This window comes from Myotis brandtii, unplaced genomic scaffold (assembly GCF_000412655.1).
Source record: "Myotis brandtii unplaced genomic scaffold, ASM41265v1 scaffold82, whole genome shotgun sequence".
In the NCBI taxonomy this organism is placed as follows: Eukaryota; Metazoa; Chordata; class Mammalia; order Chiroptera; family Vespertilionidae; genus Myotis; species Myotis brandtii.
In genome coordinates this window covers 10464656-10477559 of record NW_005371324.1, presented here as the reverse complement: position 1 = coordinate 10477559, position 12904 = coordinate 10464656, and the positions used below count along the sequence as shown (strand labels likewise).

At 35.6% G+C, this 12904-nt stretch overlaps 1 protein-coding gene across 2 annotated transcripts in view; it reads right to left on the bottom strand.

Annotated features, from left to right (window-relative positions):
• TMTC2 (transmembrane and tetratricopeptide repeat containing 2) overlaps positions 1–12904 on the bottom strand; it is a 423041-nt gene that overhangs the window by 168138 nt on the left and 241999 nt on the right. For both annotated transcript variants that reach the window (XM_005884159.2, XM_014531683.1), the window contains exon 4: positions 8538–8652. In XM_005884159.2, the coding sequence (XP_005884221.1) occupies positions 8538–8652 (115 nt within the window). The remainder of the gene's footprint in view (positions 1–8537; positions 8653–12904) is intronic.

Sequence of the window (12904 nt, the reverse complement as noted above, 5' to 3'; positions counted from 1 at the left end):
CTCCCGCACACCCCCTACTGGGTATGTGCCTGCAACCAAGGTACATGCCCTTGACCAGAATCAAACCTGGGACCCTTCAGTCTGCAGGCCGATGCTCTATCCACTGAGCCAAACCGGTTAGGGCTCACTAGTTTATTCATCAACATGTACATAATGTTAAGCCCATTTGCCTGGCATTGTGCTTGGCACTGGGGCTAGAAAGAGCTTCCCCTGGCTTTAAAGAGCTTATGCTCTAATTAAGAGGAACATGGTATCACAAATATTATTAGGACTCAGACTAAAAAGAGCCAAGTAGTACTTGCTCTGGTGAGATTTGGTAGAGGTACCTATCTTCCAACTCAGAAAAAGGAGAGGCATCAAGAAATCTTCCCTTATTAGGACTCAGACTAAAAAGAGCCAAGTAGTACTTTCTCTGGTGAGATTTGGTAGAAGTACCTATCTTCCAACTCAGAAAAAAGGAGAGGTATCAAGAAATCTTCCTAGGAAAATATTTGAGCTGAGATATAAAGGATGCTGAGGTATTAGCCAAGCAGAAAGGATGGGGAGTAGGGTGGAAACAAATCAGAAACGGAGAAGATGGCAGAGAATGCTGCAGGCAAAACAAATAGTATGTGCAGAGGCTTCCTAGGCAATGAGAAAATGACATCATTGGGAAAACTCTAAGAAGTTCAACTAAAAATCAGAGCAAAAAACAAAAATTTTGAATCAGGCATATTTTTCAAAAAATAAAATGTAAACAAGCAGGAACAACCAGTTTAAAATGTTCTTGCCATGTAAACAGGTAGGTACCTACAAGCTGCACGCCCCCCCCCCCCAAATTCCAGGAATCAGTAAAGGGCCAGATGAGTTGTGTACCCAGAGCCCTAGTGACCCCGAGGCAATGGAATTTCACCAAAATCTCTCAGCTCCATTTCCTTTACATCAGACATGCCAGGCACTTCCAGGTATTCCTGTCTGATAACCTCTAATTTTAGGAGACCAGTCTGCTTACCTAGTATCCCCTGGACACCCTTCTCTGCTCCTCTGTCCCCAGAATAAAACACACATACATATACACAATACACATACTAGTACACATACACATACACATACACATACACATACACACATCCAGGGAACGTGGTGGGAAACCCTGTCCTGAACTCTTGCCATTTGGCCTACAGTTACTTTCTCTTTTATTTTCATGTCCTCACTTCTCATGAGTTTCTCCTGTTAGTTTTCAACAGAACTCAAAGGATGGCTCAGCTTCATGTCACAGAGCACCACTTCCATTCTGTAATCTTTGATCCTTTTAATCTCTCAAAGGTTTTCAAAACCTAGCCCTGCATGTACACATAAATGTATCAGTTCTGCACCCATTTTCCCCACTGCTGCATCCCCCTAAGATACTTCCTTCTAGGACAGAGTTCTTAGCATCATGAAACATATAAACTTGTTGAAATTCTGTGCAAAATTTTAGCTTCATAAAGGAATCTTTACCCAGTCCCCTCCCCCATGAAAATCCACTGTCTGAGCTCTATTTCTCCTAAATGGAAGCTCCCAAAAGGCAACTGTTATTGGTTAAATTGTCTCTTCAAAATCAGATACGTTGTCATTCTAACCCTTCAGTACCACAGAATATGAAATTTGGGGGAAATAGGGTCTCTGCAGATGTCAAATGTCCAATTAACATGGGTGGGCCCCTAATCCTATGACTGGTAGCCTGAGGATGTAAAGACAGAGAAACACAGGGGAAACATTGTGAGATCAGAGTTATGTAGCTGTAAGCCCAGAAACGCCCAAAAAGCCAGCAAAGTACAGTAAGAAGCAGGAAAGAATTCCCCTCCAGGTCTCAAAGGGAGCATGGCCCTGTGGACACCTTCATTTCAGTCTGTCCACATCCAAAACCATGACACAATACATTTTTATTGTTTTAAGTACCTAGCTTGTGGTACTATGTCATGGCAGTCTTAGCAAACTACTACACACAGCAACCCTAATAGGAATGTGTTTGCTCCGGAAATTGCAAGAAAAAAAAAAATAACTCTAGATATCTAATTCAAGAAGGGGCTTTATAGCTTCAACTAGTTTAGGGATAAGGATCAAAATACATTTAAACAATTCAAAAACCGTAGTTATCTAATACCCATTACTAATCTTATCACTTACATTGACAAATGGGATCTTCTCTGCTCTGATATGGATCTAATAATTCATTTATAAAACTAACAAATATAGTTAGAACTCCTATAAGTATGGGAAGATACAATAATCAATAAGAAATTGCCACTACATCAACAAGCTGAATATGAATGAAAATGGCCACTGTGCTTCAATATTAACTTTAGACAGATATTCTTTATGTTGCACAAGTATTTATTTATTCCCAGCTTATTGATAAGTCTTGTTCTCTGAGGCAGATGTTGATCAAAAGACTTCATGGCATTTCTAGAGATGATCATATACTTTTCCTCTTCTGACTTTTTAAATTAAAAGAATAGAATAACTGAATGGTGATATTGAATACCATAAATCTAAAAATAAATGCCATCTGATAGCTGTGTTTTAATCTTTAATATGCTGCTGCATCCACTACATTAAATTTAAGACATGTCAACAGTTATATTAATAAGTATAATTGGCCTGTCCTGGTCCTGTTATTTTGTTCTTGCTTGTTTGCTTTTTGTTCTGTTTTGGGTTTTCTGGAGGGAGCGGGTGTTGGGGAGTTACTATTCTCTTTTTGTTTTTGGTGTTAAATCTAATCAGACCTTTGCTATCAGCATTATCTAGCTTCACAAAAATAAATGAAAAGTGCAACTAGGTGCAAGAAATACCACTTCATCAAAGATTTGACAGAACTCATGAAATCCCTAACTTGGTTCCTAGTGGAAAAGATTCTTTAATGTGGTTTTCAAAATTTTGAGGTTTTTTTTTTAATTCAGATTGCCTACCTCTTCTTGTGCCAATGTTGGCCATTTCTATTTTTCCAAAAAAGCATTCATCTACAGATTTCATATCTAAGACTTTCATATATTTAATTACATTTTGTTATTTTAACTTTCCATATATCTAGTTGTAGCCCTTTTCTGATTTTCAATGCTGTATATTTGAGATTTTATATTTTGTTCCATATTACCATTGACAGAAATTGTTCAGCTTTTAAAGAACAAGCTCATATATTATATTTTATTAACATTTTTCTTTTTATTTCCTTTAAATTTATTAGTTTATTTTATTGTTTCTTTCCTAGCTTCTCAGATTGGATAATTACTTAGATTCTTTTAACATAGAAAAGGCAACTAGCTTAAAGTGGCAAAATCTCTATTTTCCACAGAAATGATCTGCTCTGTTATGTAAGATAATCAGAAACTGATTAAACCACATTATACACAGTATAGCAAAAGTAGGTTTACAGTTAGTTGTGAGTATGTGAAACAGAGTTTATTTTTGAATTATTATTTATTAATTATTGCATTATTTTCCTTATGAACAACTGTAAACTTACCTTTACCCAACCCTGTATTTATTACCTGCATTCTGAAATCAACTCCCTAATGAAATATTTAATGTTCTATTGAATTATTATTTAAATACCATTTGGAACAAAGTGACTGGGACAAATCTATAGCAACAATGAAAGAACATCAGCTGAGTATTTTTCAGCCTAGAAATCAATTCTATTTCAAATGTCAGTGAGTGGTGTAGTTACAAGGTTGAAAGTTGACTATGTATTTGTGAAATTTGACAGTGTAAATCACTAAGCAATGGCCCATCTCTTTTGTTTCTGAAAATTTCCTATACTTGAAAATAAAAACCAGCATCATAATGAAGATCTATTATACCAGGTATTTAAAAAACTTAGTCATGTGAAGTAATGCATTTCAATAAATTGGGCAATATAAATAGAAGGCTGAATATAAGGATGTGCAATGAGTATACTATATCTATTGCTACTAAGAGTAGAAGTAAGTACCACTTTAAATTTCACATTATGTGACTATTATCTGTAAGCATGGATCGACATGGTATCAATAGTTTATAATTAATGAATTTGTTTATGTTTTTAAGAACTATTTTTAAAAATTGAATTTTAGGGAATGAGGAAGGGAGAGGGAGAGAGAAACATCGATGTGAGAGCAGAACATTGATAGGCTGCCTCCTGCATGCCCCCTATCAGGGATTGAGCCTGCAACCTGGGCATTTGCCGGGACCACGAATGGAACCTGCAACCTTATGGTGCATGGGACGATGACTAACAAACTCAGCCACACTGGCCAGGAATAATTTAGACACTTAAAAAGGCTTTTTGATGCAATTTCTTCTTCAAAGCAACTCTTACCTCAGTGCTACAAACCCACTGATGATCTTTCTAACAAAATTCTACAGCATGAGTACAGTAAACAGAGTAACTGACATAAAAAGTTAATTTATATTCTCTATTAGATTTAATTTCAAATATTCTACATGTAAAGGTTATTTGAATTAATGTTTTTTCTGAATTTGAAAGATATACATTGAGGGTTTTTTCTCACACCTTTTGTTTATTCTGTAGAAATGTGACTTTATGGATATAGAGTTAACTTTTTTCTTAATCTCTTAAGTTCAAATTCCAGCTCCTCTACTATTTGTGTGACCTTAGAGAAATTGCCTCTGAGTTTCATTTTCCTCATATTGTAGGCTTCATTTAAAGACAAACTATGATAACATTTGTAAAGAATTAAGAAGAGTGCTTCGTATATGTAAGTAATTCAAGTAATTGCTATCAAGAAAAAAGAATCAATATAATCCCATTCATTTATTAAAAAGATATATAACCATTTATATGCACCTCTCATGTATAACTTGATACTAATACTGAAAAAAAAAACTGTCTTCAAAGTTTGAAGATATTATCAGGCAATGCTGCCCAACTTCTGATATAACCAAATATCATTTATACAAGTATTTATTTAATAATTTTTCAAATAATTTTTATCTATCCTGACATAGAACAATATTTATATGTGCTTTTAAATGTGCTAGTCATATTTTTTTTTAAATTTAAACATAAAATTCAATATACAGGTACTAATTTAGGATTCTCTCTGACCTCCTAGAATCATCCTGTGGCTGGTCAATGTTGGTGTACCTCCCTTTAGTAATGATTGCTTGTGGGTTTTTTCTAATTTATCTTTATTGTTGAAATTATTATAGAAGTCCCCTTTTCCCCCCACTGGCCACCTTTACCCTGCTCCTGCTCCCTTCCCCAGGCCTTCACTGCACTATTGTCTGTGTCCATGGGCTATCCATATATGCATATAAATTCTTTTGTTAAACTCTTCCCACCTCCCCTCTTCCCTTGAGATTGGTCAGTCTGTTCCATATCTCTGGATCTATTTTGTGAAGTTACATAATCACATATATCTCCCTAGTAAAAATTTCTAACAATATGAAAAATTTTAATAATTTACAAAGCAGTAGCTTTATGAACACTGAATTCGTTTAAAAAAATCTAGGTTACTGACTAAAAGTACAGGATTTAACAGAAGTGTATAATTTCCAAAAGCTTTTAAAATTCATCAGTGAATATGAGTATTTCATGCAACTAATACATATTCATTCATTTCAGGCTTTGGTCATAAAGCATCTTTAAGATACATAACTATAACTGATGATATGAAAAGTAATTAAAACCTGCTATTACCACAAAGGAGCATTATCAGGTTAAGTTTACTTACTAGTAAGATTGAGCAAAGCAAATTCATTTTCTTACAGGATTTGAAATAGAACAAGGAGCAATTTCTATACATCAGAGAGAATTGTGTATTAAAAATAGCATATACATATGAAAAGAAAAATTTTCCCCAAATATTCTCTAAACTATCTTTGAGAAAACTTCCTACCTATATAAATAGGTAGAAAAGAAAAAGTTTGTTCCTAGAGAAATATGATATCATATATTTATAATATTATGGGTTGTAAAAGACCTATCTTGGTGCATTTTATTGATATTTGATTTTAAAAACCATTGAAAAATTCCCTATTTTGAAATATAATTATTGAATATCAGATTTCTGTCAATGACATAGGTTACATAATCTAATACGTTGAAATCATTGCCAACACTTCTTGTGGAATTTAAGCCTTTCCCTTTGAGTTAACAGTTAAATGTGGTTTAAAAAAAATAAAACCCTGTCATTATTAGTAAAAATATTATGGAGCTATCTATGGCATTTATGACATAGCTGATTTTACTACATTTAGTGGGGCGGGGGGGGGACAAACTGATTGTGTTACTTGTTAGCAATCATTTCTCCAACAAGGATTTTTCATTAGGGTTTGGGAAGGTATATACATATACTTTCATAGTTTATATATGTATCTAGATAGTGGAGTTTTAAAGGTGCAACTTTTAGATTACATGTAAATTGAATTTATCTAACAGAATAAATTTCTCTTCTCAGAAAAGAATAAGCCTAGATAGATACATTTCCTTTTTTCTTTCAACAATATGCCCAACAGGTATCTACAAGAGATAGAGTACTGTGGATAAAAGAGAGAAAAATAAGATCAAAACAGAGATGCTAGTTGTTCAGCTTATTTTCTCCCGCAAAATGTATGAAGAATGAACACCATAAGAAAACTATCATCCCATATTGCAAGGCAAGAGGCCCCTTTGACAACATTACTTTCATATACAAAAAAAAAATAAAAAATAAAAAAGGAACATTTGTGTAAATTTATCAAGTTGATAAGGTTTTTTTCATGAAATAAAGATTCTATTAATCAATAATATAGTTACATCACAATATTTAGATGGAGATGTGGGAAAAGACTTTGTAGGAATATCAAGATATATTTATTCAAGTAAAAAAAAAAGATGTAAACTAAATTATTTCAGGGAAAAGGATGGTGATATATCTGGTGAGCGTGAAACACAGCAGAGAGCAACAGGGGTTGTGCAAGCTGGAAAGGATGTGCCCCATCTGAAAGCCTTCCAGGTGAAAAAAGAAAAAATTAAATCTGTGCAGGTCAACACAAAACACACGCTGACCTAATGTAGACCACAGGCCGTGAGACTGAGACCCCAGTGTGAAGGCCTGGGGTGGGGGGCAGGGACCGGCTAGCAGGGGGAAAAAGGGGACATATGTAATACTTTCAACAATCAAGATAAAAAACAAAGCAAAAACAAGGTAAATATATAAACAGGAAATTAAACTGAGCTCACCCTGTCTGCTTGACATTAAAAATCTAAATCTTTTTTCCTGTTAACTTTTATTTTATCGTTTTATCTGTGTTTTTAGATTTAGACAGTACAAAAGACTTAGATGCAACCAAGGCATAAATACATACTAAAAATTAGAGCTGACAGATAACTTTGATATTGTCAATATTACATAGTATTCATTAGTCACAGCAGTGACATCTTATTCTGCCTGGTCTCTTCCAGCAGGGAATTGGTACTCCACTCCACTCCCCTACACTCCACTTCCCTCCCCTCCCCTACACTCCACTCCACTCCACTCCAACTTCAGTGGCACTGTCAACAGTGGTATCTTATAGCCCCTGCCACACTGCCCAGTGTTTCATCCAAGAGAGGACACATAACCCCAGGAAGATATAGCAAGACCTTTTTACAGGATTAATAGAGACACCAAGACAATCTCTTCTGAGACTGAGGACTCAGGATGTTATACACATAACAGTATAAGAATCATCTTTCCCGTTGATATAGACAGAGTTCCACAGAGAATGAAGCGAACCTAGAGGAACCAGAGCCACAAAATGTAGACAAATTCTTACAACATAATAAAGCAGCTGGATCTAATTGTGCCACATCTAGTTAACGCCAGGAATTTTCAGTTATGGGAGTTAATAAAACCTCTTCTGTGTTTAAGCAAGTTTAGACTACGTTTCTATTACTTATAAACAAAAGTGTCATAAATATAAGAGGCCAAAAAAGGGATTTTGGTTAATTTGCATTTATCCATTCACATCTCACTGTACCCCTAGAGACTTTCTATTTAAAGAACAAAACCAATTTTCCCCCTAGGGATTTTTCTAATCCAATGTACACAAATATTCTAAATTATCCAATTATCCCAACCTAATTATTAGTACCACTGGAGAGGGGACAAATAAAAGAAGAGCCGTTATCTTATTCACTAATACATGTTCTGCATATACTTGGAAGCAATTTTTTAATAGAGGATAAAATCTATTATTACTAATAGTCAAGATATCAATTATATAAATTATCAACCATAGCAGGTTTATTTTATGAACCCATCTAAGTATTAATGGAACAAATTTTTAAAAAATTTAAAAGCATTTAAACCAATTTTTGTTACATGGCACAGTACTTCAGTTGTATCACATCAATACACATGAATATCAATGAGGTGGCCCATAACAAGGAAGTCACAAATACCATCCACCTACTAGTCTCTGAGGTATGATTAATGAAAAGACTATTTCAGAAAACAGTTATCATCTCCGTCTCCAGCAGTTAAATCAATAGTCCCTCTCGCCACAGGTTTCAAAGATGAACCAAACCAGAGAAAGCAATGCATACTCACAAATTATAAAGCATGTCAGCCATGTTGCTACGGTAGTACAAAGCATTCCTATAGGCGCTTTCAGCTTCGGAAATTTTGCTCTGACTCTTCAGAACATTTCCAAGGTTACCCCATGCTGCCAAGAAGAGAAAGAAGTATTCAGGCTGAGTATCAATCCAATTATACGTGACATAGTATCAGGCCATCAGGAAGTACCACAGGGAGAGAAAAGCTTCATAAAACATTTTTAAGATGGAAAATTTATTTCCTTTATACTCTAACATTTCATCAAACCAGAAGATTAAGTGCAACCAAAGCCTAAAAAAATCTAAAGTAATTATTATGTCTCAAAGCTGATACACATATACAGTTCATCATAAGGCCAAGAACAATGTTATCTTAAGATCACCTACAAAGACTTCATGGTCTTTCGAATTTCAGTAGGGGTCTTCATGGCCTGAAATTACTGTATGCTAACTGGGCCAGAAACTGTAAGAAATCACCTTAAAATAAACAAAGATCTCATTCAAATATTTAAAAACTGATAAATGACATAGGAGAACTGGGAATGAAAAGCAGGAAAACTAAACAAGATCAAAGCTATAAAGAGGCTTAATGGGCACTGGGACATATCAGTAAAACATGCTTCGTAAAACAGTTAAGTATAATAAAGTTCTTTTATACCCTTCCTGCTAACAAACACATTTGTGTGAAAAGCAGTATCCCAGTATTTCCACATATAATCATATTAAAAGAATCTATATTTTGTGTGCCCTTTGTTTTTCACCCCAAATAATCATGATTTCTCAACATTAAAAAGAATAAAAGTCATAATTCTTTTATCAACAGCTGCCCATATAGCATGACTCTCAAGCAGAACTAGCCCTCAAACTGGGATGCTTCTCTTGTCTTCCTTCCTTCGCACAAAGAAAGATGGGGTGTCAAGTCCTAAAACTAGAGTCCCTCACAGCTAGATGGGGATGGGAAAGTTTGTGTCAAGATATATTTGGGTGATTACTTAGTCTAGCTGAAGAATGAAAGCAGTTTTTAAGTATCATTTTTTTAATGCCTAAGTATAGAATCTTTCAAGCCCAGATGTGCCGATGTGCCCTATAATTTAAAAGTCTGTGTCTCAGTTTACTCATCTGTAAAATGGGAATTAGTATCTCATGGGCTTTGTGATATTAATAAATTAGTTAGCCGGCATGGCTCAGTGGATGAGCATCTACCTATGAACCAGGAGGTCATGGTTCGATTCCTGGTCAGGGCACACGCCTGGGTTGCAGGCTTGATCCCCAGTGTGGGGTGTGTAGGAGGCAGCTGATCAGTGAGTCTTTCTCATCATTGAGGTTTCTATCTCTCTATCCCTCTTCCTTCCTCTCTGAAATCAATAAAAATATATTTTTAAAAAGTTAGTAATATATATAGGGTGTTTAAGACAGTGTCTGACACATGGCAAACAATAAACATTTGCTATTACCATTGATATTGTTGTGGTTGATGCTCTTTGCAAATTACAGAGTCAAGCTTTGATTATAGAAAAAATGTCAAATATTATACACTTTATGCACTCATATTATCTACACAGAATAATAATCATTTGTATTTGGAAAGTCAAATACCTCCCTTTTGCTGTTGACGGAAAAAAGAGAAAAAGGAATGAACTTAACAATTGTCCCAACCTAATAATGCTACATGCACCATGCCACAAACGTAAATACATCAGCTGAATTCTCAACACAGTCCTGAACACAAATATTATGCCCACTCTTTGGATGAGGAAACAGATTCAAGGAGAAGTTAATACTGGAGTATTAATTACAGGAGGGATTCCAAACCAAGGCTGGCTGTTTGCTGCCCTCCACATAACATTTTAGTACCACATTTCATCTTCCACTGCAAAACGACATTCACACACTATGCTTTAGGCCTTGATATTATGTCTATAGAAATTGAATCCTTAAATTGAAATATAAAAGAGGTAATTTAAATTACTGTCAAATTCGAACACTAAATGCAACAACAAGAAATACAAAGTAGGGAAAACAAATAGTAAAATAAATTATAATTATTTTCAAACTTAATAGGCATAATACCATGTGTATTTTATATGTAGGCCCTCACCTATAAATTAATGAATCTTGACTCTACGGAAATTTCTAACACCCAGGCTATTTTTCAACCCACCTCACCTCTCCCAAAGTTCTGATTTGATTGTGACATTTATAAATGAAACCATATTTACATTAGAATCACTCCAGAGAAATGCATCCAAATATTATTTTAAGCATCAGGAAAACATCATTAGGATGCTATACCATCTAAACCATAGTCCTAGACCATGCTCAAAAGAACATTATATTTTAAGGCGTATTTCCAGAGAAAGAGATTGACTTTTTTTTTTCAGATAGCTATACCTCAATTAAATAATAAACTAACAAGCATTCCTCTTGTTAATAGTCAACAGACATATGTATAGAATATATGTTCACTCATTTGGTTGCTTGTTCATTTATTCATTCATAAGCATATTCATTTACTAAACAGATCTTGGTTAATCCCGTCTTTTGTGCCAGGTACTTCCTTAGGGGCTGCACACTTAGAAATGTACAGACATGCACTCAGAGCTTATGTGTGAAGTGGGGAGTGAAGTGAGATGGGAAAGGGAGTACCACACAATAGAACAAATGAATAATGAATGGATGAATGATAAGTGCTACAAATAACATAAAAGAAAGACAGAGTACATGAAGCTAATTTAGACAGAGATAACTTACAAATAGGGAAATAGGTTTGATCTCTAAGGAATAAAGGATAAGGAGCCAGACTTACAAAGACTGATGATTCCAGATAAGGGGAATTGTTAGACTAAAGGATATAAAGCAAGAATGCATTTGATTATTTCCAAGAACAGCAAAGGCCAGCCAGTTGAGTAGTGGCAAGATGAAAAGAAAAGCCATGATGAAGTCACAGAGGCAAGCAGGAGTCCTTCAGGATCTGCTAAAGTCTGAGGGTTACTTGACTTGCAATGGGTGGGGGAGAACTTTCAGAGAGGAGTTTTGTGATATATCTTAATGTATTTGAACAGATCACTCTGCCTCTTCTGTGGAGGAGGTATTCACTGCAAGGAAATAGCAGAATGAACAGAGAGGCCAAAGGTAACTGCAGTGAATGAAGAGGGCAAGAGTAGGGTGGCTTCCACTGTGACAGGCAGCAGATGGAGAGGGCTATTTCAAAGTGAGAATACAATTAAGAAATTAAGCCCTAGCCAGTTTGGCCCAGTGGATAGAGCATCGGCCTGTGGATCTAAGGGTCCCGGGTTTGATTCTAGTCAAGGGCACATACATTCCGGTCAAGGGCATGTACCTCAGTTGCAGGCTCCTCCCTGGCCCGGGCCCTGGTTAGGGTTCATGCAGGAGGCAACCAATCATGGGCAAGGTTATCTGTGGCAAAGCTACAAGGTAAAACTAACTTTCTTGTTTTTTGTCCAAATGAAATCTCTCACATCTTTATAGCTGTAAAATCGGGGGGGGGGGGGGGGGGCGTAAATTCTGCAATTAAGCATATATTTTAAAACAATTTTAATTGCTTTTGGATAAAAGAGAAAGAGAAGGAGGGAGAGGAGGAGGAAGAGGGGAAGAAGGGAACAGGTTGGGGTGGAGGGAGGGAGAAACATACAGAATCTGGTAGAACACCAGCTTGAGGTCAGATTACTCTGAGACCATGATAAATACGAAAAAGCAAGACTACTTCATAATTTTATTAAATGAAAAGAGAAAAGGGTCACTGTATAACAATCCATAAAATGTCAAACATCCCTCGCTTGCTAGAAATGATTTATTTATCCAGTCATAGAATGGTCTCAGCATCAAGTCTAAAGGACACCCCTCATTCCTTATAACTTCTCCAAAATCACCCAACCAAAGTCCAGTTCCGACTACAGGATATGTAATGAGACACCACAGGGTCTCCATGGTACATTGGTCCCTCAGTGTAAGAAGTAAGTCACCTTCCTTACCACAAGTGTGTTCCTGGTGGTCTTTAGCTAAAGCGCACTGACATCAAGGATTTCATCACACTCAAGTATGAAAACAATGCCACTTAAAAATCCCCTCTCCCTTAGATAATTGTTCTTCAATACAGTGTTTACAAAAACATATTTTAGTTTTTTAAAGTAAGAGCTGCCAAAACAAAGTCTAAAACTGACGCACACATTTTTGGCGTAAAAACTGCTATCGCCATTTCCAAATTTTCAGATTTAAAGGTGATTGATTTTTTCATCAATGCTACCAAAACTCAATGCTAACGTAAAGATTAATACAAAAAATAGAAAAGCATCCTAAACCATATGACTTAATAAAAATCCCACCAGCAGTCAAATAGTAATT